General features: G+C 40.6%; 1 protein-coding gene across 1 annotated transcript in view; it reads left to right on the top strand.

The window, feature by feature from the left end:
- UNC5D (unc-5 netrin receptor D) overlaps nt 1-22,765 on the top strand; it is a 189,685-nt gene that overhangs the window by 125,409 nt on the left and 41,511 nt on the right. The window contains 3 exon segments of the mRNA XM_032229779.1: nt 6,244-6,555; nt 6,558-6,620; nt 14,533-14,617. Of these exon segments, the coding sequence (XP_032085670.1) occupies nt 6,244-6,555; nt 6,558-6,620; nt 14,533-14,617 (460 nt within the window).

The following is a 22,765-nucleotide window of genomic DNA, read 5'->3' as shown; positions in this document are numbered from 1 at the left end:
CCAGTATTTAAACATTTCCTACAAAAGAGAGATCCACAACTCCCAAGATGTTGGATCATATTGGATTTTTTAAAATTTGATATCCAACTAGAATCTAATTTCATATAATTAACCCATTATTTTTGGCCTGTCTACTACAACTCTACAGGGAAGACCTTAAGGATCTTCTGAACAGCTATCAGTCCCAAGCCCTTTATTCCCCATAAATTTCCCCTATCCCTTCATCATCTATATTATTATAATGAATATATAAATTATCTGGGTGAGAGACTCATTTTAATTTCCATGGTGATTGAGGGGAGGGAGTACTGAGTGTTTCACGAGGCAGCTATGTAATGACTAAATCTACTGAATATTTCATCTATACAGTGATTCACGTACCCATTGTCACACACATATGAGAAACAACCATTCTGTAGAGAACTGTAGGAAAAGAAGAGGCAGAGCCTAGAGGCAGTCAAGGGAAGACTCAGCCTAGAATCATTACATGTCCATAAAGGCTCCATGTCCAATCCCCCTTTAATTTAATTCCATTAACTCTTATCTAGCACCAATTTAGTGTTGCCCGTTAGTTGTCCAGATTCTTGTGTGTAGGCTTGGACAATAAATCTATTGAACTGGAATTTACATGTGATCCTGATTCTTCATATCTGACAAGAAACTATCCTATAGAAGATGAAGCAATATGGTTCAAAATTGTTTCAGAAAGAAAGACCAAAAACAATGTGTTTACATTACAAATCAGACATCAAGAAGAGTGTCCTAATGATACAAGCTATTCCACAATGGAAGAGGAAGTGATGAACCTCCTTTGTTGGAGATGTTTAAACAGAAGCTGATGACCATCAGTTAAGGATGTTGTAGTAGTGGATTCCTGTAGTGGGCGGGGGATTGGGATTTCATGATTTTTACAGTGCCTTTCACTCTATTCAGGGTAAGAACCTGAGGAAAATCAGCCCTCTTAGAAATCTATTTGCTCAATAGTCACTGAGCCAGAGTTCCCATAATGAGATTTCTAGCTATTTCTCCCAGCATGTATTATTAAAACACCCACACATCAAGAGAGAGAGAGAAAAAAAATCAAGAGTAAACTAAAAAGAAAAGAAGAAAACATCTACTTTTATAGGAATTCAAATTACATGGTAACAGCACATTGTGGATGGAAAGCTACAAAATAAAATCTATGCATATGCCCCTAATATACTTAGACATATAACAATAAGTCATATGTTTTTGTGTGTGTCCTTATACATGCTGAGAAAATCACTGAAGCACAAAAACATTTGGGCAAGGATGTCAAGCTGTTCAAAAACATTAATAAAATAACTTCAATATTTCAACATATGTAGAAAAAGGACTGAACTGTACCCAGATAGGTTGAGAAATTGGTTTCTTGGAAGAGGTATTTAAAAAAAATCAGGGAGACTATTAGAGACTCTTGTACCCCTGGAAAGGATTAAAGATCTGATCCACTCACTCACCTACTGTACTGTTTTCTCCTATTCTACCCATTCATTTGGATGCCTTTCTCTTCTGGTATCTACAGTGGAATAATAAAAAGTCTGTGAATTACTTACTGATCAACAGTAAGCGGCAATATCTCTATTCGAACATTGGGCAGATACGGTTCCACCACAAATGCGGTGAACGACAAAAGCGCGCCTGACTAAACCGCGGTGACAAAACTGCACCGACGAATGAGCGCTGAAGCGCGCCGACAACAGTGCGCCGACAGAAGCACGCTGTAATCCTAACCCTAAACCTAACCCTAACCCTAAACCTTACCTTAACTTAAATCGCGCTTCTGTCGGCGCACTTTTGTCGGCGCGCTGTGGTCGGCGCGCTTTTGACATCGCGGTTTTAGCGCCACGGTTTTGTCAGCGCGCTTTTGACGTTCGCGCATTTGTCGGGTCGCGGGCAGATACAGCTTCTTAATGCCCCTGATTTGTCTCCCAGATGTCCCCAAATTTGGAAACTCAAAAGAGCCCAGAAATTCTAAAATTCAAATAAACAATAAAGTTCTCTCCATAACAAGAGAAGAGAGATAAGAAAGATCCCTCTTTTCCTCAGTTCCACAAGTCTCAGCATAGCCAGGAAAATTGAGCAACACAGATTACTTAGTTTGCGTAAAGAGAGTGAAGCATTTTATTGGCTCATTTAAAATCAAAGCTGAAGAAAAGCAGCCAGACCATTGTGTTAATTTTGTCTGTTTATACTATGTCTACTTTAAACAAGCATTATGAACAGATATCAACAGCTTGTTCTGCTCTGAATGAAATATGAAGTCAAAAGAGACAGATACTTTGCTGGCAACACTGCAAGTCTTTGTTTCCATTGTGGGAAATGTATTTAGCTGAGGGTTGAATTGTTGATTTTGCTGTCTTCTGTTCTTACTTCTCTCCCTGAACATGTTTCATCACCACTCTGAGTAATACATCAGGGCATGGAGGAATGGGGTTTGCTGGCTGTTTACATGTGGTAGATTGTCCTATTAGCCTTGATTATTTTTTTCCCCTTGGTTGCTTTTTGGATGGGATATGGTTTCATCTTTATTCTTCTTTATCTGGACCTGGTTCCTGCTTATCTGGGGGTTAGGGGTGGATTTCAAATTTTTTTTTACTACCAGTTCTGTGGCTAGGGGGGGGCATGTGACTGAGTGGGCATGGCCAACATGACCTCACCCATGTCCACTCATTCACATGCCCCCCTACCTATCCACACTCACAGAACCCTGAAAATTTGTGTTTTGCCAGCTGCGAGGCTAGCAAAGAAGCCTCGCTTTCCCCGCTGTCCGTGGCGCTCAGAGGAAGGAGGCAGGGATGCTGGCCCAGGGTTCAACTTTGCAACTTTAATAAGATTTGTATGCCGCCCACTCCCTAGGGACTCTGGGTGGCTCACAACAAAAGTAAAAGCATAAAAATTAAAAATACAATTATTTAAATAAGATATCATCCATTCAATCAAGTGGGCTGGATTAATCAACAGCCCCAGGCCTACCGGAACAGCCAGGTCTTGGTCACTTTACGGAAGGCCGGGAGAGTGGTAAGGGTCCGGATCTCTGTGGGTAGCTCGTTCCATAAGGCCAGCACAGCTACAGAGAAGGCCCTCCGTCGGGGAGCCACCAGCTGGCATTGTCCGGTGGACGGCACCCGGAGGAGGCCCAACCTGTGCGATCTTATTGGTCGTTGGGAGGTGAATGGCAGGAGGCGGTCTCTCAGGTAGCCAGGTCCAATCCATGTAGGGCTTTAAAAGTAACGACTAGCACATTGAAGCGGGTCCAGAGACCAATGGGGAGCCAGCGCAGCTCGCGTAGGATAGGTGTAACATGGGTGTATCTAGGAACACCCATTATCGCTCGCGCGGCTGCATTCTGGACCAACTGCAGTCTTCGAACGCTCTTCAGGGGCAGCCCCCATCCCTTACTGCTTACCTCTGCTCACCCAGTTTCCCACCCAGCTGCCCAGCTAAGCAGGCGGGTCCCCAACTGTAGCCAGTGGGAGAGGGCAGTAAGGGAAGCAAGCCCCAGGCTGGCATCCTTGCCTCCTTTTCTCTGAGCGCCGCTTGGGGGGATGGCCCGCTCTCCTGCCACTGCACCCTTCCCTCGCCTTCCACGTGGAGCCTCTGCCAGCAGCTTCACTTCCCTTACTGCTTGCCATCACCCATCCGCTCACTCGCCGCATTCCCAGGAAGGGCTTTGGGAGGCTTAGCTGAGCCATCCCAGAGCTGCATGTAGGCTTCCCCGCTGGGAAACCTGACCCGCTGCTCCCACAAGAGGCAGCCTTTTGGGGAGCCTTTCCTTGCCCAGCTCCCTTCTGAAGTTAGGAAACGGCACTTCACCCCCGGGATGCTGCAGAGGCCCAGGCTGGGTTGCTTTGTGCAGGATTGGCAGCAGGAAGACCCCCGAGCCACCCTTTCCTTCAATGGGGTCCCTTCAAGTGGAGGCCAAAGTGGCCACAAGACAGGCGGGGGAGCCTCAGATCACCTCCCACGCCAAGGATCTGTGCGTCCCATTGCAGGTGCCCAGGGTGGCCTCTCCACCACCTCCCTACGCCTCCAGTTCCACGCAAACCTCCCCGCCACCCCACCAACCTGGGCCGAGTGTGCTTCACTGGGTGAATGCAAGCCTCTCCCACAACTGCGCCCTTCCCTCACCATCCATGCAGAGCCTCTGCTGCCAGGGTGCCTCCCATTTTGCTTTGCTTCCCCACCGCTGTGGCTCTCAGAGGAAGACGAAGGGATGTTGGCCCAGGGCTCACTTCCCCTTACCACTTGCCCCTGCTGCCCCTGCCAAATGGAGTATTGGAGGCCAGGACTGGTCCAGGCTGCTCGCTTGCCGCTTTCCCGGCTGCTGCCCAGCTGCCCTGGGCTGCAGCCGGTGGGGACGGGGTGCAAAACATGGGAGGCTCCTCACAATTTTGTCTGCCTGGCTGGGCTGCAGCTAAGCCTGCTGCCCTCTCCTCCGCCAGGCTGCAATGGCGAGGGCTTCGGGAGACACTGGCCAGTGAGGGAGTCTAAGCTAGCACAAATGCTGCTTATCTGTGTGTAGGCAGGAGGAGGCAGTTGTGTGGATGCATGTTGCCAAGGCGAGGCAGAGTTAACTTCTGAGCAAGACAGTTCAGGGGCGTGGCCAGCCTGCCGTCACTACCAGTTTTGGCGTCCCATGCCCAATTACCACTACTGGTTCTCTCGAACTGGGAGCGACCCACCTCTGTTGTTAGTTAACAGAGGCATAATGAGGAAGGGTGTAATTTAAGTCTGTTTGCCTCTTTCTTTCACCTTTGGTTGTTTTCTCTTCTGAATAGTGTGTAGATCATGGGCCGTCAACCTGGTTCCTAGTGCTCACTAGTGGGCGTTCAGGATTCCAGGTGGGCGGTAGGGACTTCGGAGGTTAAAACCTCCTTTTGAGCGAATGGGCAGTTGCAAAATAGGAGAAGCAAAACACGTGGGAAGGGGAAGGGGGGGTGATAGCAGGAAAGTCAGAAGCCGAACAGAGCAGTTGCAAAATAGAAGAAAAGTTATAGGCAGGAGAGAATTGTGGCTAATAATAATAAGTGGGCTAACTAGCTCAGCCTTACTTTTGTACGTTGCCCTAAGGAAGGTAAAAAAAGGAGATAAAAAGGAAAAGATAAAAAAGGGGTAGAAAAATAGAAAAAAAAGGGATAAAATAAAGGAGGAGAGTAAGCAGTGTTTAGTCTGGCTCATAAAGTTAAAAACATTATAAACATGCATAAAGTAGAAATAAAAGATAAATGTATGTACATTTCTTTTTTTAAAAAACACCGTCCTTTCTAAAAAATATTCGCACTTGTGCAAAAACTGGTGGGCAGTAAGGAAAATTTTCCATCAAGAAAGATCCATTAGTGGGCGGTGGGTGGAAAAAGGTTGACTACCACTGGTGTAGATGAAGCTTAACTCACTACGCCTATAAATGGATAATTCATTCAGAGTCACACCTCTAGGACTTTCTTGCATTTTTGAATCACAATAATAGAAGTAACTAAGGGTTAAACTACTGGTTCTAGATGTTTTCTGAACTTGGTTGTTTTCTGCAGATGCTAGGTAACACCATCAGTCTACATGTAGGCCCCATAGGTAGACCAGACCAAGAAATAATCTCCAAGGCAAATCTAAAAATGCTTTTTATACACATTGGCTGTAATAACACATTTTGCACATCTGATTATGTTGTGACGTCTTCTTCTTTTACTCTAGGTGAATTAAGGATGTGTCTGTCTGAGTCACTTCTGAAGATTATCTCAACATTCTGGACTTAGACAAAATGTTTAACCTCTTGTTTACAGAGTTTGTGTACCTCCCTCAAGGTCATTTTCCTTAATCTCTATAGCATGGGAGACTTCATCTGCTGGTAGTTTATTCATAGTAGCTTGCTCTGCCAGTAAACCCTACACTCTCATGCACTATTGATGTTATCAGTCCTGGTCATGAAACATTTGCAGGAAAATATCCAAGCTCAGTGAATTTAGTTAGACCTGGCTTAGTCTAAGGTATCTAGACTTTCCCACCTGAAACTGGGGTGACTCAGGCATAAAATTTCCTCCTGGTGATTAGTTTTCTGTTTGGAAAAAAACATTTATTTGTAAATATTACAAACATTTCCCATTTCAAATCTAATGTAATGTTGGCTTGAGGTTTGCCGTCTTAATTTAGAACTAAGTATGCAGACAATGCTTAGGAGTTTACATAGCAATGGTAACTGATTGCTTGATCAATTTCCTTCATCAGGTAACTCCTTGCTTTTGAACTCATCCATGCAGCCTGACCTGACTGTCAGTAGAACCTACAGTGGACCCATATGCCTTCAAGATCCCATTGACAGGAGCTGATGAACAGAATCCTCCCTCTTCAACCCTTTGTCTGATATCAAAGTCAAAGTTCAGAGTTCATTTATGGTGTCCTTGGGTGTGACAGAACATTCGGGTATCACAGGAAAACTCATTCTGGGACATTTCCACATGAAACAACAACAAACCTTCAATCCTGTGCATGTGAAGAACAAAACGGCCTACATCCAGAATCTCTCGCCCCTTTCAAAGCAAATGAGATGAGAGCTACCAGTGTATTTGGTCATCTGGGAGGACGTTTAGGAATTCCCAACACAGGTGGGTTTCTGCCAAATCTGCAAATATTTGGAAATGCATGCATAATTGGATTTTTCCCCCTTGTGTTTATTTAAAAATATGCAATAGTAATAAATTCTTCTATCAGTTTTCTCTGTGATGTGTGAACTTTTGCATGTAGAGAAGTAATTGTGACTAGCTGACAATTCGGTAAAGCTGTTTTAATCCTCCCACTGCAGCTGTGATGTGTTTTTTTTTTTTACTTACTAAAAAGAAGCATAATATTTTCCTGCCTCTTTGATAGGGAGTAAAATAATTTCTTAAAAGTATTGGACCTGCCACAACTTAAACCTCTAAATAAAAATAATCCTTGCTCCATTGGTTGAGAAAGGTATAGTTTATTAGAGTCAAATGTATTGCAAAGTCAGAATCGAAAATTGTGCACCAAAAACCCTACATTCTACCTTTCCCTCCTTAACTGTGTCTCATTGCCCATCCAGTATAACCGATCAAGTTCAGGGAAGATATATTCATAATGGTCAGTCTAAGTGCAGTTTGGTATTCATCCCTCCCTTCTTCCAACTGGGTGACCTCGAGGTAGCATCTTGGGGAGGTACAGCACTTACTTTCATTTCCTCAAACATTCATTCCTTCCATTCCCCTCCCCACAGTTCATGGCCTATGGAACGATCTCCCCGTGGAGATCCGGACCCTCACTACCCTTCCGGCCTTCCGCAAAGCGACCAAGACCTGGCTGTTCCGGCAGGCCTGGGGCTGTTGAAATATCCAGCCTCATCTTATGTTATGAATGTTGTTTAACTGTTGTTTCTTTATTTTTTTTATATCCTCCTTTCCCTTCTTATTTGTAAGCCGCCCTGAGTCTTCCGAGAGTGGGTGGCATACAAGTAATAACTAACTAACTAACTAACTAACTAACTAACTAGCTAAATAAATAAATAAATAATGGCAGTCTGTCACTGTATAGCAGTGAAGCACAAGCAAACATGGCAGCTGACGAAAAGCTTGTAGAAAGGGGGGATAGAGAGAGTGCTCCTTAGCTTGGAGGTGGTTGAGCGGTCTCTGTTTTTTGAGTTTCTTCCAGTTCTTTGAATGAATGGTCATACGACCAATCAACCCTTTATAATCACCTGGGAAGGTACTCTTATTCCTGACTATTATGGGGCACATAATTATGCAAAGTGGAAGAAACTGCAAGATGAAGAGAATCTCTGTACCCAGGCAAATGAGTACAGAAATTAAGTTTAAACAGTATCTTCAAGACAGATCTCCGTAGCCATCACCCAAGGAAGGCAGTATCTCCTACAGTGTGAGACTTCTCAAAGATTTTACATTTCAAATCACTGCTACTTAATTTGCTCCCCATCTTTTCCTGCTCATAATTCATGAATGCAGCGAATTAAAGGTGAATGGACAATTTGGCACATCAATACCTCAACGATTAACAGAATACTTTTTATATGGTAATAAGCTTGTTATCTAACATTCACCTCAGTTCAATGGATGAGCTCATTCCGTTTGCCATTCTGAAGAAGAAGGATTGAGGTAATACACTCTCTCCACCCCCAGGCTATTTATCATCAACCCGCTGAATCTGATGGAACTTTTTTTTTTTTGCATTCCAACTGTGGCAACCCATAAGCTTCTATGAAGCGTCTCTTGCAAAAGACATTATGAAAATAGCTATTCCTCTCTTCTTTGGTATACTCAAATTCTTAAGATTTTCCCCTTTAAATAAGCTGATGTTCTTTCTTACCTTATTCTTGTGATGTGTGTTGTATGTTCTTTGGAAAGTGTATGAGCCAAGGTGGCGCAGTGGTTAAATGCAGCACTGCAGGCTGACTGCTAGATCAGCAGTTCAGCGGTTCAAATCTCACCGGCTCAGGGTTGACTCAGCCTTCCATCCTTCCGAGGTGGGTAAATGAGGACCCAGATTGTTGTTGGGGGCAATATGCTGACTCTGTAAACCGCTTAGAGAGGCCTGAAAGGCCTATGAAGCGGTATATAAGTCTACTGTTATATTATTATTATTGTATTTTTTAAAAACTTTATTGTAATGAAGTGATCACACCAACTGTCCTTTTGGTTCCCCAGGCATTCTGCAGTCTTCATGACTTCCTTGCTTCCTAATATGACAAAGGCCCACAAAAAGAATCCTATTATAATGGGGATTCAGGGTAGCAGTAGACCCGTGATGGTGAACCTATGGCACGTGTGCCACAGGTGGCACACAGAGCCATTTGTCAGGGCACGTGAGGCATTTGCCCTGTCAGCTGGCCAACTTCGGCCTTCTTTTGAGGCCGGTTTTTCACCCTCTGGAGGCATAAGCCTCCGGAACACGAAAAACTGTCCCTATGGACAAACCAGAAATTCGTGAATGGACTTCCGTTTGCTCATAGGACCAATTTTGCCCTCTGGAGCCTTCAGGAAGCGAAAAATGGACCTACAAACAATCCAGAAATTGCTTCCAGTTTTTACCCTCCGGAGCCTTCAGGGGCCTTCAGGAGGCTTCCCTGAAGGCTCCGGCGGGCAAAGCCCGGCCCTATGAGCAAACCAGAAGTGACTTCCGGTTTGTCGGTAGGTCCATTTTTTGCCCTCTGGAGCCTTCAGGAAAGCTCCTGAGGCCTCTGGAGGGTATCGGGGGGCAGAGGAGGCTGTTTTTGCCCTCCCCGGGCTCCTAGAAAGCCTCTGGAGCTTGGGGAAGGTGAAAAAAACATGGCAAAATGAGGGTTGTTGCTGGTCGCGTGCATGTGTGCAAGGGGGTCACATGCATAGCAGCACACAACCCCTCTGCGCTCCCCCCCGCTTTTGGCACGGCAGCCAATAAAGGTTCACCATCACTGCACTAGACCACTGAATGCTGCAGGGAAGGGAGCTGTAGTAATCTATACAAAAACCAGGGGTTTGATAGCACCTTTTTCAAATGTGTTAATTGGAGGAGATGCTACTAAACTCATTCTGGTTCAGGCCACTGGAGAGAGACCACACCATTGAATCATTGAAAATACCCTCACCTTTAATTTCAATGAAATTGTAATTGACTTTATGGATTCTGCCTCATTCCACATGGACATAGTGCTGTAGAATAACAGTCCAAGAATAATAATAGGAAAACAGGTCTAATAATCATGAAAGGGGGTCCAAACCTTTGCACAAATGGATATTATCAAAATAATAATAGTAACACAAATGTTGATGACAGTTCCTAAATGAACTGTATTCTGAACAACTCCATTTTTTAAGGTTCTTGTGAAGGTTAGGAGCAATGAAGCCATGTGGATTTCAAGCTGAAAGCTGTTGATGCCTCTGAACAAGATTGTCTTGTGTTCAAAGGAAGGTTCTTCTCTGAAGCAAATTCCCCAAGCAATTTCTTTTCTGTCAGATTGAATGAAATTACCAAGGAAAACATGCCAAAAGAAATGTTTGATGAAATGTCAGCTCATGGTGCTCTTCTTTGCCCAGATAAAATGATATATGTAAAAGAGGTAGAGGAGGACTGAGAAGATTTACTGGCCACATCCCTTATCATATTTCTATCATTTTTCAAGTATTACAAAGGCAGTAGCAGGGATTAGGACCCATGGGATTTCTAAGTCTGTGTCATAAAATTTCTGGATCACATAGGGAGCTTGTAGCCTATAGCTAGGCCTGCCTCTGCCTATCTATGGGAGGCAAATGCCCAAATATGTACAGCTTGTGAAGATTACTGGGCTGCTATTTTATATGTGAAATAACATTAATTTTAAAATAGGCTGTTCTTTTGTTGTATGAAGTTTCTTTCTTTCTTTCTTTAAGCTACTAGGGTAGCAGATGTTTCTCTTTCTTCTCATCAAAGCTACTATTGGAATAACATGTCAAAAGGGAAACCTTTCCCAGCAATTATATGAGATACTTGCCCTGTGTCTATGAAATGAAACTCTCCCCCACCCCCCACCCCTGTTGATGGAAACAGGCTTTTTTTTAAAAAAATGAAAATTTTGAAAAAAAAAAAAAAACTTTTACAAATATTTTACCACCCTCCCCTACCCTCCCCCCCAAACCCCACCTCCCCAACCTCCCTCCCCAGCTTCCCAGAACCAATACAGGGTATAAATCTTAACAAAGATATTCTAAGATAAACTTAAAAAAATGGTTGAGCTCATTGAGCTTTAACTCCTCTTTGCTAGGCTAACTCTAAACACATTATATCATTCCTTGTTCCTTCAGGTCATAAACTATCTGGAATTTCTTAGTCCCATATTTATTTGAGTATAGTCAATCCATCTTCTCCACCTCCAGTTATATCTCTCATTTGAATGGTCCTTGAGATATGCTGATATTTAGCCATCTCTGCTAGGTTTGTTACTTTTAATGTCCATTCTGAATAGTAGGCAAATCTTCCTTCTTCCAGTATTGCACCACCAAAAGTTTTGCTGCAGTATTAAATGCAAAATCAAGTTAGTCTCTATAACTGTACAATCAGTAATTATACCTAACAAAAATAACTGAGGGGTAAACTTTATCCTTTTTTTAAGAACATTTTGCATAATCCACCATATTTTTATCCAAAATGCTTTAACCTTTGATGGCACAGGCTTTTGATCACATTTTCATTATTATTATTATTATTTGTTTGCTTGGGTATATCCCTGTGAGTAAAAAAAGGCCATTCAAAATTGCTGCTCAGTTGTGCTGCTGGCAATTCTTCAGTAATCCTTTATGCCTGTAACTTACTGACAAGGGTCCCTTGCCCTGTAATGCAATGTTTTACTCTGGAATTTATTCTAGCTACAAAAATTATAGCTTGGAGAATGTCCTGATTTCCTTCTAAAAGAGAGGTGGACCTTTATAGATTCTGTGGCTTATACATTGATCCAGATTCTTGAAGGCTACACATATAGCTTTAAAGGGATGAAGACCAACCAAGATTCATTTTAAGATTCCAAATTGTAAGATTTGATTGAATAAAAGTGTACGAGTTTGTTTGCCTCTCTCTTTCTGTCTATCTGTAAGGCAATAAATAACAGAACTTCCTAATTATGAGCAGTAGCTTAAATGTGATATAGGGTAATTTATATTGTATCAAAAATAGCACAGTCAGTTCTGCCAAAATGTGTTTTTGAAAGGTGGTGCATATTGATTGCCCAAACATTAATATGAATGCATTAGCAACAGGGCATGACAATATCTGAAGAGCTGTCCCAAAGAAGAAAATGATCTCTTGTTGTTTTAGAGGGAATGACATGGACATGGATTTAAGTTGCAGAAAAGCAGATTCCAGTTGAATGTTTGGAGATGTTTCTGAATAGAAAGAGCTATTTTATGCAGGATCAGTGATCTCAAGAGCACTAAGCTCCAGGATGTATTCATGCACAGACAGGTCAACATTTGTTGGCATTATCAAATTGGATTTCAGCACTGTACAAGGACTTGGGCTTTGGTTCTCAATAATCCCTCTGAACAGAACTGTAAGATTCAAGGAGCTCTAATAGGTAAAAGTTCTCTGAAGCACTTTATTGTGGATTCTGTGCTGTGCTGTAATGTTTTACTGCTGGACAGAGCATCCTGTGAAAAGATCTCCTCTTTTGTGAGCCATGCTATTCAACTCATCCAAGGGACAAACATTGTTTATTCCCCAGGAGAATCACTGCAGAAGGAGGGGTTAAAAGATGTGAAGAGAAGGCAATACACTGAGCAGGGTTTATTGCCAATGCACATTTGTTTGCCTTGTGCATCTTAATAAGCATAGCCACATTATCAGTAGGGTCAAGATGTCATTCTGTTTAAGTGAATAAATTAGTAGGCTTGGTACCAAAATTCAATTCAATTGCTGGTACGAACTGCTGCATAGTAAAAAGCTGTTGCGTTCACTGAATTATCTATGATACTTGGAAATCTAAAACGATATGGGTAAGAGAGAATTCCATTCTTTTCCCCCTTCCTTCTCTCTAATATTGTATAGGATTGTTGGGGGCTACCACCTTCCCAAACAGGTGGAATGTAACTCCAAGTCATTTGCCTTCTTTTAAAACTTTTACATCTTTTTATTTTTTTATCTGGAACCTATGGCACTGAACACTTTGTTAGCAATTTCCGTGCCCTCTGAGAACCTACTAATTAATTTCATTTGCTGTTGTTGCAGAATTCTGCTGAGAGTTTCTTGCCAATTTTGAGGGAAGAAATACATGAAAACTCATATGTACATTGTGAAAAAGGCTCAGTGCAATTTAAAATGCAAAAGGAAGAGGGAAAACATTTTCCTTAGAGACAGCTGGGATTCTTTTTATATGCACCCATGAAATCTGCTAATAATGTTTTTTTTTCCAATATTTGTGTGTGTGTGTGTGGTGTGTGTATTATTGTCATCATCATCCAACTAAAGTTTATTGTGGCTCCAAACAAGCATCAGAAAATATTTATCCAATAGTAGTGAGTTTATGTATGTGTATTTATGCATATATGAGTATTGGTGTATATGTTTGTGTGTATTTATGATCAATACATATAGCAACATTTTATTTAAAAAGTAATAATTCATCTATGATGCCTCACTTTCAATGCACCCTAAGAATTAGTGTCTCTATGTGTTCAGTTTGATTGTTTTTCATGCCAAGAATTCCAAAAATATCCAGACTATTTTCTCATGAAACTGGCCATGTAAATTTTGTCTTATAGGAAGAATTTCAATTCTCTCTATTAAATATCTCCACATTAGTGGATGTTACCCTCATTTATAGTCATTCTCAGGAGAAAGGGTTTCCAAAGCAACTGTTTGATATCCTATAATGGGAAATCTAAAGCAAGGAAATTGTGTGAAGCTCCTCTGTTATCCTTGCAATCTTCCCATAGGAGCAGGATTGTGGTATTTTCTGATGCAGTTAATTGACTGTTCTATATACAATCTGAAAGGGTTCTGTGATGGAAGTGGCTGTGATGGACACCTTCAATGACCAATTTACAATGAATGGATCTGATCTTCAGAGTGATACTTATACAGCAACTCTTTCTCCTGTTAGAGGAAGCAGTGTACAAGGGAAAGTGTTTGTCATTTAGTTTGATGGGAGATAAATTTCTTTAGAAATTCTTCCAAAACATAAGAGAATTGCAGATAAATTCCCATAACATTCACTTATGAGTTACTAATTCCCAGACAACCAAAGGCACGTATGAATGTCCTGTCTCTCACTGTACAATTCTCTCTCAGTAGTCTTGGCTTCCCAATTTCACTTAAATCCAAAGGGAAGACACCACAACGGAATTTCTCCAAGAGCTATTTTATTAAGATTTTCTCAGCACTAAGGAGGAATTCTGTCTTTGAGAGATTGTTGAAGAATTTGCCCTGCTCTACATGGTGATATTACTGTCTTAAGGAAAGGATGCTTAAGGTAGAGCAGTGCACAGAATAGGAGGCCACAGCAGATCCATCTGAAGTATCTCTGTTTAGAATCTAACTTCATCATTCCATATTATTTAATATCTATTTTTAGGCTATATTTTCAAAGGAGAAATTCATCCAAAATCAGCAGGATAAGGATTTTGCATCAAAATCCATGATAAATGTGAATTTCCCTGATTATCTGCAGAATTATTTTTATCCCACACCTACACAATTTTATACTGAAAACAACTTTTTTCTATTTGCCATATTAATATAAAGCCTATTGTGGTAGGCTTTAAAAAGCAATATATACTGTTTTCAAGTGCTTCATGCAAACAAAACATAATTTTACCTGAAACCATGAGAAAAGATTGCTCTACAAATATTCCAGTGTAATAAATGCTTATCAATTGAAATATGATGTTTTGTTGTGCTATTTAGATGATGGCAACAATGATTTATCTACTACAAAGCCGCAATAAAATAATGTGCTCTTTTTGTTTGTTGCAACTTCAGTTCACTTTAATTCTAGCAAGCACTTGGAGTGTTTCCAAGTAATTTTTGTCCTTGCTGTTCCAGGAGTTAGCCTACTAATTCCTCATGGGGCTATCCCTGAAGAAACATCTTGGGAGATCTACCTTGCAATCAACCATGATGAATCCAGGTAAGACAGGAACAAATTCTGATTCATATATTATCTATTTAGCAATAGCAATAGCAGTTAGACTTATATACCGCTTCATAGGGCTTTCAGCCATCTCTAAGCGGTTTACAGAGTCAGCATATTGCCCCCAACAACAATCCAGGTCCTTGTTTTACCCACTTCGGAAGGAAAGGCTGAGTCAACCCTGAGCCGGTGAGATCTGAACAGCCGAACTGCTGAACTGCAGTCAGCTGAAGTAGCCTGCAGTACTGTATTTAACCACTGCGCCACCTCGGTTCTCTTAACAGGAAAGAAGGAAAAGAAAGGAAAGGAAAGGATTTTAGTTTTTTTTTAGTTTTTAGTTTTATTTGGCATTTATAGGCCGCCCTTTTCCCTGAGGGGACTCAGGGCGGCTTACAACTCGTGGGAGGGAGTGCAAGACAAAACATAATATGTGAATAAAATAAAATAAAACAATAAAACACAACATTCATTCAGCATTCGGGCGGGGCGGATTAGGATCTTATCCCCAGGCCTGACGGATGGCCAGATCTTGAGGGCTGTGCGGAAGGTCTGGACGGTGGTGAGGGTACAAATCTCCATGGGGAGATCGTTCCAAAGGGTCGGAGCTGCTACTGAGAAGGCTGTCCTCCGCGTAGTCGCCAGTCGGCACTGACTGGCGGATGGAATTCGGAGGAGGCCCAATCTGTGCGATCTGATGGGACGGAGGGAGGTAATCGGCAGAAGGCGGTCTCTCAAGTATTCAGATCCACTACCATGGAGGGCTTTATGGATGGTAAGTAGCACCTTGAAGCACACCCGGAGATCAACAGGTAGCCAGCGCAGCTCGCGGAGGATAGGTGTTATGTGGGCGAACCGCGGTGCGCCCACAATCACTCGCGCGGCCGCATTCTGGACTAGCTGAAGTCGCCGGATGCTCTTCAAGGGCAGCCCCATGTAGAGCACATTACAGTATTCCAGCCTAGAGATCACAAGGGCTTGAGTGACTGTTGTGAGGGCCTCCCGATTCAGGTAGGAAAGGAAAGGAAAGGAAAGGAATAGGATAACAATAGCACTTAGACTTACATACTGCTTCACAGTGCTTTACCTCCCTCTGTAACGAGTTTATTGTCCCAAGCAATTTGTGTCCTCATTTTACTGACCTTGGAAGGATGGCAGAGCTGGTGAGACTTGAACTGCTAAAATGCTGGCAGTCAGCAGAAGTAGCCTGCAGTGCTGTATTCTAACCACTGAGCCATCAGGGTTCTTTATTGATTTTTATAGTTATTGATTTTCTCATTACCCTGCATTACACCCCTGTTCGGCAAGTTCCACTGTTCTACTATTGCTCTTTTGAGGGAATGGGTGACTACATAAATTGGTGATTTCCATTACTTCATGTCAACTTTTACATAGCAGAAAATTGGTGTATAAAAATGATTATTCTTATTTCTTTTCTTAGGCAATTTTACAGGTGTTAGTAGCAACTAAATGGCATTGTAAATCAGTTGTGGAAGACATAGTTAAGCAAGGGAAAGTTTACATTCCGGCTAGGTAGAATTAGTCAGGCAAAATGTAGGACATTTAAAGCAAAATCTACTTCTAGGTGATATCTTGGCTAATTCCATGTCATCCAGGCCCTGATACAGGAAATGAGTCCTGCTAGAATTAACAATGGGAAGATAAATAGCAGATGCAAGAACATTTCAGTATTTCTTTCCTTTTTAAGCTAAAAATGTTTTTCTCATTTCTAATATTGTGTGCATTTAAGGACAGATGTTGGTTTAAATGAGCAGCATTCATTCATCATATGCAGCTGAAATTCAGTTTTCTCCTGATGGTCTGAAAAGTGAAATAGAATTGGAGAATTCTATTTCTAGAATTGGAGAATGACATATTTTGAGGAAATCTGAGATACTTCGGGGATTTATTTATTTCACGAATGAAGGCAAATATATGTGTCCCAGGCAATGATGCAAGATCAAATTTGGGTCAGTCACTACGACCAACCCAAATTCAATCTCACGTTTGTTTATTTATTTAGCATATGGCATATCTGATATGGACTTGATACTTTCATTTGCCAGTTGGGCCTGCAAGTTGAGCTTGCTCTAATTTCAGGTTTCTTTGGTGGATGCTTTTTATCAAGCGGAATCCATTCTATGACTGCCTTAGGCCACCTGCCATCAGTTCTTCTTGTTATGTGACCAGCCCATTTCCATTTTGACTCCGACTCTTTTGATGGCACCATATATTTTTGTTTGTTCTCTAATCCATAGCAGGTCTTTCTATCTTGTCTTGTGATGCCAAGCATGTACAGTATCTTTCCATGCTCTTTGCACTACTTGTAGCTTTTGTATTGATTGTGTGTGTGTGTATGCACACACCAGAGGTGGGTTCCTACCAGTTCGCACCTATTTGGTAGAACCGGTTCGTCAAATCTACTGAACCGGTTAGAAGAGATTCCACCAGTGGACCCGGAAAGCAGGCCACACCTACAAAAGAGGTTCCAAATTTTTTTGAAACCCACCACTGGTCCTTGGATATGATTATTCTACACTATCATGCCCATATTTATAAAACTCAGTGCCTCTGTGAAAGGTAAGGATGACTACTGCGTTTGTGGTACAATCAGAACATTGCGTGTGTTGAAGTTGTTTTAACGCAAACCAAAGATGCCTTTTAAAAAACAAGTTTACATCATATTCTTATGCATGCCAGTGCTGTGTGTGAGGTAATTTAAGGTGGTTCTGACAAGTGTTGTCGGCATCTTCATATCCGGTTACATGGGTGGCAAGCCACTCCCACAAAGGAGGCCACACCCACAGAGTAGGTTCGAACAATTTTTGAAACCCACCACTGGCACACACATACATATACATACATTTCACCTAGATAAAAAACACAGTAAGAAATGAATTTTAAAAGATCTATATTCAGATACCATTGTGCAGGCCAGGTAACCATTGAATTACTGCATTGTTTATGTGAAAAAAAATCAAATATTGGACCAGTATATGCTCTCATGATGTGATCTACAGTTTAATATGGGACTCCACAGTCACACTGAGGGGAGGATGCCCATTTATACAATGAATCCCAGCAGATGCCACATGAGATGCAAATCCTATTCAAGGTTTTCCATTGCTAATAGCAAAAAACCTGGCACTTTTTGTGTAGTGTCATTTACATGTCTACCTCTGTCTGGGAGTTCAACCACCCATTTGGTTTTCCATTGAGAATGTATGTTAAAAGTTGTTAAGCAGATGTTATACAAGTCCCAGTGGGATCTTCCTAGATTTGAGCCTTCCAACTGATAAATGAGCAAGTCGGTGTGCACTGGTAGGAGTGAGTGGTCCATAATTTTTTTGGTATTCTCTCACTAGTGCATCTTGCCTTCATAAAGTTGATGGTGTTATATGGCTCAGTTACAGCAGGTTGGACTGGTTTTAATGCACCCATTTGCCTTCTTCATGGTATGATTGAGTCTTTAGGGAAATCTGAATTAGCAATTTTCTCCCCAGATCTTTTGTTTTGCAAAGCATTAGTCCCTTAAATGTACTGTCCTAAGTTTGAGATTTATTTTATTATTATTTGTTAAATTTGACATGGGTATTGTTGAGTTTGATTTGCTATAGGCAAATCAAACTGTTGGTGCCAGAATCTGTTTTGGTTGTTTCATCTTTTTTTTTTTTGTTTTTAAAATAAGAGTCAGCACATTGTTTGATCTTGGGAGACATCAATTTAAAATTTAATAAAAATTCATCCGTATTATTACAAATTGTTTCAAGCAACTGTCCATCAATCCTTGATCCTGTTTAGCTCCCTATGGTCCCCACACCACTTACTAGGTGCCTTCTGGAGTGTGTCTGTGTGTTTATTCTTGAGTTCCTCTTATGTTTTAACTCTACAGATTCACCACTTGTTAGTACTATCCAAAAGTGTTGACTGCTCCCAGCCACTGCTGCCTGGCAATTGTTGCAAAACTCTTGTTTGTTGACAGAATTAGATTTATTATGCCCATTCCCTTCATCACCCTTGTTGACTTGATTCTATGAAAGATCCCCAACAAACATTCCTATGCTGCAATTAAATAAGTCCCATCAAAGTGATCTTCTTCAGCTCTGTGCTCTGGCTGTACTTCTTGGAAGTATAATGCACCAGGATAAATTGACCCAGGGATTTTTGTTCCATCTCTTCTTTGATTGGAAGAAGTGGCGGTCAGTGGGAGAAACCATTCTGAGATCTCAAAAGTATCATATGAGCTCATCTTTTGGACCAGGAAATATTGTGCTGTCCTGCTGGATCCCAATAGGGCTTCATAATGTAGGTGGACTTCAAGGGATCAGGAGAAGAGCGTACAGAGAGAATGGAAAATGCAGACACTTCTAAAAATGTACTGCATTTTTTTTCTAGTGTATCTCCTATTTCTGCAACTGTTGCTGAGATTTATATCTCTCTGTCTTGATGGAAGGGAAACAGCAAAAAAAGAGACTTGCTCTGCATAGAATAGATCCTTAGAACAGATATGTCAGGTAACTAACCAACTTGCTTAGAGAAATGGTGTGTTGAGGAGAGAAAGAAGATGGAGGATTTTGATGCCTACACATTTCTGTTCCAAAGCCCTTTAGGTTCTCTCTTCCCTTTGATAGCTTAGTTCCCTTGTGAGACCTTGTACACTATATGTCCATCTGTTCTCAGTGCTTTATGATAATGGTTAGTGAAAGATTGAAGAATGGAACAAAATATTAAAAAGAAAAATGTTCAACCCAGATGTTTTATTGCAAAGTCATGGTAGAAATGAATTAAAATGGGTTAATTAAATAGAAGGCACACAAATCTCTCCCTGAAGTTTACTTCTGTAGGCTAAATGTAGGGAGAACAAGGTAGACCAAATGAACTTACAAAGCTTTGTTTGCTGAAATGCTAGGGGGGGAAATATCAAATTAAAGCAAACTTTAATTAAAATGCTGCACATTTTTCCCTTTTCAAAGAGTTGAGTGGGCTGTAATATATTCCAACTTCTTTTATAAGAAACATAGCTAATTCAGTGTGTGTGTGTGTGTGTGTGTGTGTGTGTGTGTGTGTGTGTGTTTTGGGGAAAAAGCCATTGTTTTTTCCCCAAGGTGCATTTCTGTTTATCCCAGAAATTATTTATGGGATAATTTCCCTCTTCTGGGAAAAAAATAACCCAAAGGTTTTGCTGTGTCTTCTACATTTTACAATCTGGCATTGTCTTATTAATCAGTTTATTTGATTTCTTTCTTTCTTTCTTTCTTTCTTTTTTTCTTTCTTTTTTTTTTTTTTTTTTTTTTTTTTTTCTTTTTTTTTTTTTTTTTTTTTTTTTTTTTTTCCTTTCTTTTTTTTCTTTTTTTCTTTTTCTTTCTTTTTTTCTTCTTTCTTTTCTTTTCTTTCTTTCTTTCTTGAACTGCGGTGGCTCAGTGGTTAGAATGCCGTACTGCAGGCTACTTCTGTTGCCTGCCGGCTGCCTGCAATTTGGCAGTTCGAATCTCACCAGGCTCAAAGGTTGACTCACCTTCCATCCTTCAGAGATGGTAAAATGGACCAAGATTGTTGGAGGCAATTTGCTGACTCTGTAAACCACTTAGAGAGGGCTGTAAGCACTGTGGAAGCAGTATAATAAATCTAAGTGCTATTGCTTATTTGTTTGTTCATAAAATGTTCAGTTAGTATGGGGTCATTTCATCTCCCTCCCTTCCACCATTATCTATATCAGTTTGGCTGCAAAATAATTTGATTAAGGATGCACTTGAAAACAGGTGAAGTCATGGTCCATCGAGGATTTTAAGGTGTTGAATGACTGTTTTAAAATCACTGTAAAGGATGATTGATTGATTGAATGAATGAATGAATGAATGAATGAGAAACAGGATCTTCATGGTTGGTTGTGGTTTGAGGGTCCCAGCACTGAAAGGATTAGTATCTCATTCATAAGCTTGATAGTTTTGCATTCACAATTCATTTTTTTTGAGGGGATGCTGTATGCTCAAATAGGACCTGTTGGAAGTATGAGATTAGAAAGAACAATGCAGGTAGAAAAGCATAAATAGTGCTATTGTTCAGATCATCCTAGGAAATCTTTTAAGCAAGTCATCACGGCTACTGATTCACAGGTTTTGCCAAGTTAAACTTTTGTTCAAGAGAGATAGAAGTATTTCTATTTAATAGAAGTACTTCTTTTTAAAGAGGTTTAGTCCAAATTTTATGTGAGTGCTTGAAGAAATGTTTCTTTTCTGCCAAATTTACTCTATTTATTTATTTATTTATTTATTTATTATTTATTTATTTTGTATATGCCTCCCACTCCCGGAGGACTCCAGGCGGCTCACAAAAGACAAGGAAGGGGGGAATGAGACAAAGACAACATATTAAAAACAAAACCAACATTCACAATTTCGTGGAGTAAATGCTTCTCAGCTCCCCCCAGCCTGCTGGAACAGCCAGGACTTGTGGCTTTGCGGAAGGCCGGGAGGGTAGTAAGTGGTCCGGATCTCAACAGGAAGCTCTACAAGTCTTTGTGCTGAAGAAGAAAGAAGAAAGAAGAATAAGGAGGAGGGAAGAGAGGAAGAGAGAGGAGAGGAGAGAAGGAGAAGAAGAAGAAGAAATTATATTTTGTGTAGCACACTTATTAAAGGGTTTACAAGAATAGGGGGAAAACTTCATCCACCATTGACTTATCAGCCTTTTTTCTCTTTTCTTTTTCATCTTGTAGCCAGCCAACGTCCTGGTTTACTTGCATTTTCAAAAAAGTTTTGTTTTGCCCATTTTATTTTATTTGCCAAGTCTTCATTTTCTATCAGTTTCATTTATGTTTTTGCAGTTCCATATATTTTTTTACTTTTTTGTTTTGTGGGTTTTTCTGCAGCTTCATCTCCAAACTTTTATACTCTGATTCCGACTTCTTTTGAGTTTGTCTGTTCTGTCTATTCTTTTTCCCTAAGTATGTCATTACAAGGCCTCTGATACATATGCTTTACAAGTGCCCCATAGTTCTGTAATGTGGGTCTTCTTTTTTATTTTCCTGGAAGAAATATGTCATTTTTTTTCCATATTTGCTGGAAACTTTTTTCTTTCAATATTCTTGAATTAAGTCCATCTCCCCCTTTTCCTCTGTCCCTTCCAAGTCATTGTTATTGGATTATGATCGCCCATTTGCTTATATCTATGTCTATCTTAATTGTTTTGAGTGTTAGCTTGTTTGACATCAACATCATACCTATTCTTGACCATGATAGATGTCTGAGTAGAATGTATATTCCTTTCTTTTGGGTGTTTTATTCTCCAAACTCTTGCAAATTTAATTCTTCCACCATCGTGAAAAATGTTTTGGGTAGGGTTTTTTCTTGGCTTCTTGTTCATCTTTGTAGATTTATGGTCTATTCATTATTTATGATTGCATTAAAGTCTCCTAATATACATATATCTTCATCTTCATATTATATTATCTTTTTGTGTAGTTTCCCGACAAATCTTCTTGCTTGTCATTTGGGGCGTATATTGCTACTAATATCTTTCTCATGTTCATCATTATTCCACCATTAGTATCTCCCCTCCCCATCTTCAAAATTTTTATTTGATTGTATTGTATTTCTAATATATAATGCTATTCCCTTTTTTGCTTTGGTCAGCCAGAGTGTTATATAAATTGCCTAGTTTTGTCTGTTCCAAAATTTTCTGTGTTGCTTTCTAATATATAATTCCTGTAAGCATATAATGTCTAATTTTAATTTCTCTAATTTGTTAAATGTTCTTCTTTTTATTGCCAAGTTTAGTTGTGTTTATATTAATGGAGATTACTTTTATTTCTTCCTCCGTGTCATTAGTTTAGGTTTAGTTGATTTAGCCGTTCTTAGCTCTCTCTGCTCCTTTGTCTCTTTAGCCCTTTTTCCTTCTCTTAACGCTTTCTCTTCCTGTTCTTTCTCCATCTCCCTTTTATCTTTTCCCTTAGCTTCCTGGCATTAGCTCCTCCCTCTTCTCTTACCAGCATTCCCTCCTGTGCTACTATATGTTGTTCATAAAATAATTCTGCTTTCTCTAGTGTATCTAGTCTGTGCCTTTGTTCTTGCCAGTTCACCAAAATCCCTTCTGGAACAAGCCATCTAAAATTCACCCCCTTTTTAATCAGACTCTTAGTCATAAAGTGGTATC

Source organism: Thamnophis elegans, chromosome 13, assembly GCF_009769535.1.
Source record: "Thamnophis elegans isolate rThaEle1 chromosome 13, rThaEle1.pri, whole genome shotgun sequence".
NCBI lineage: Eukaryota > Metazoa > Chordata > Lepidosauria > Squamata > Colubridae > Thamnophis > Thamnophis elegans.
The sequence above is the reverse complement of the archived record's forward strand: the minus strand, read 5'-3'. Positions and strand labels throughout refer to the sequence as shown.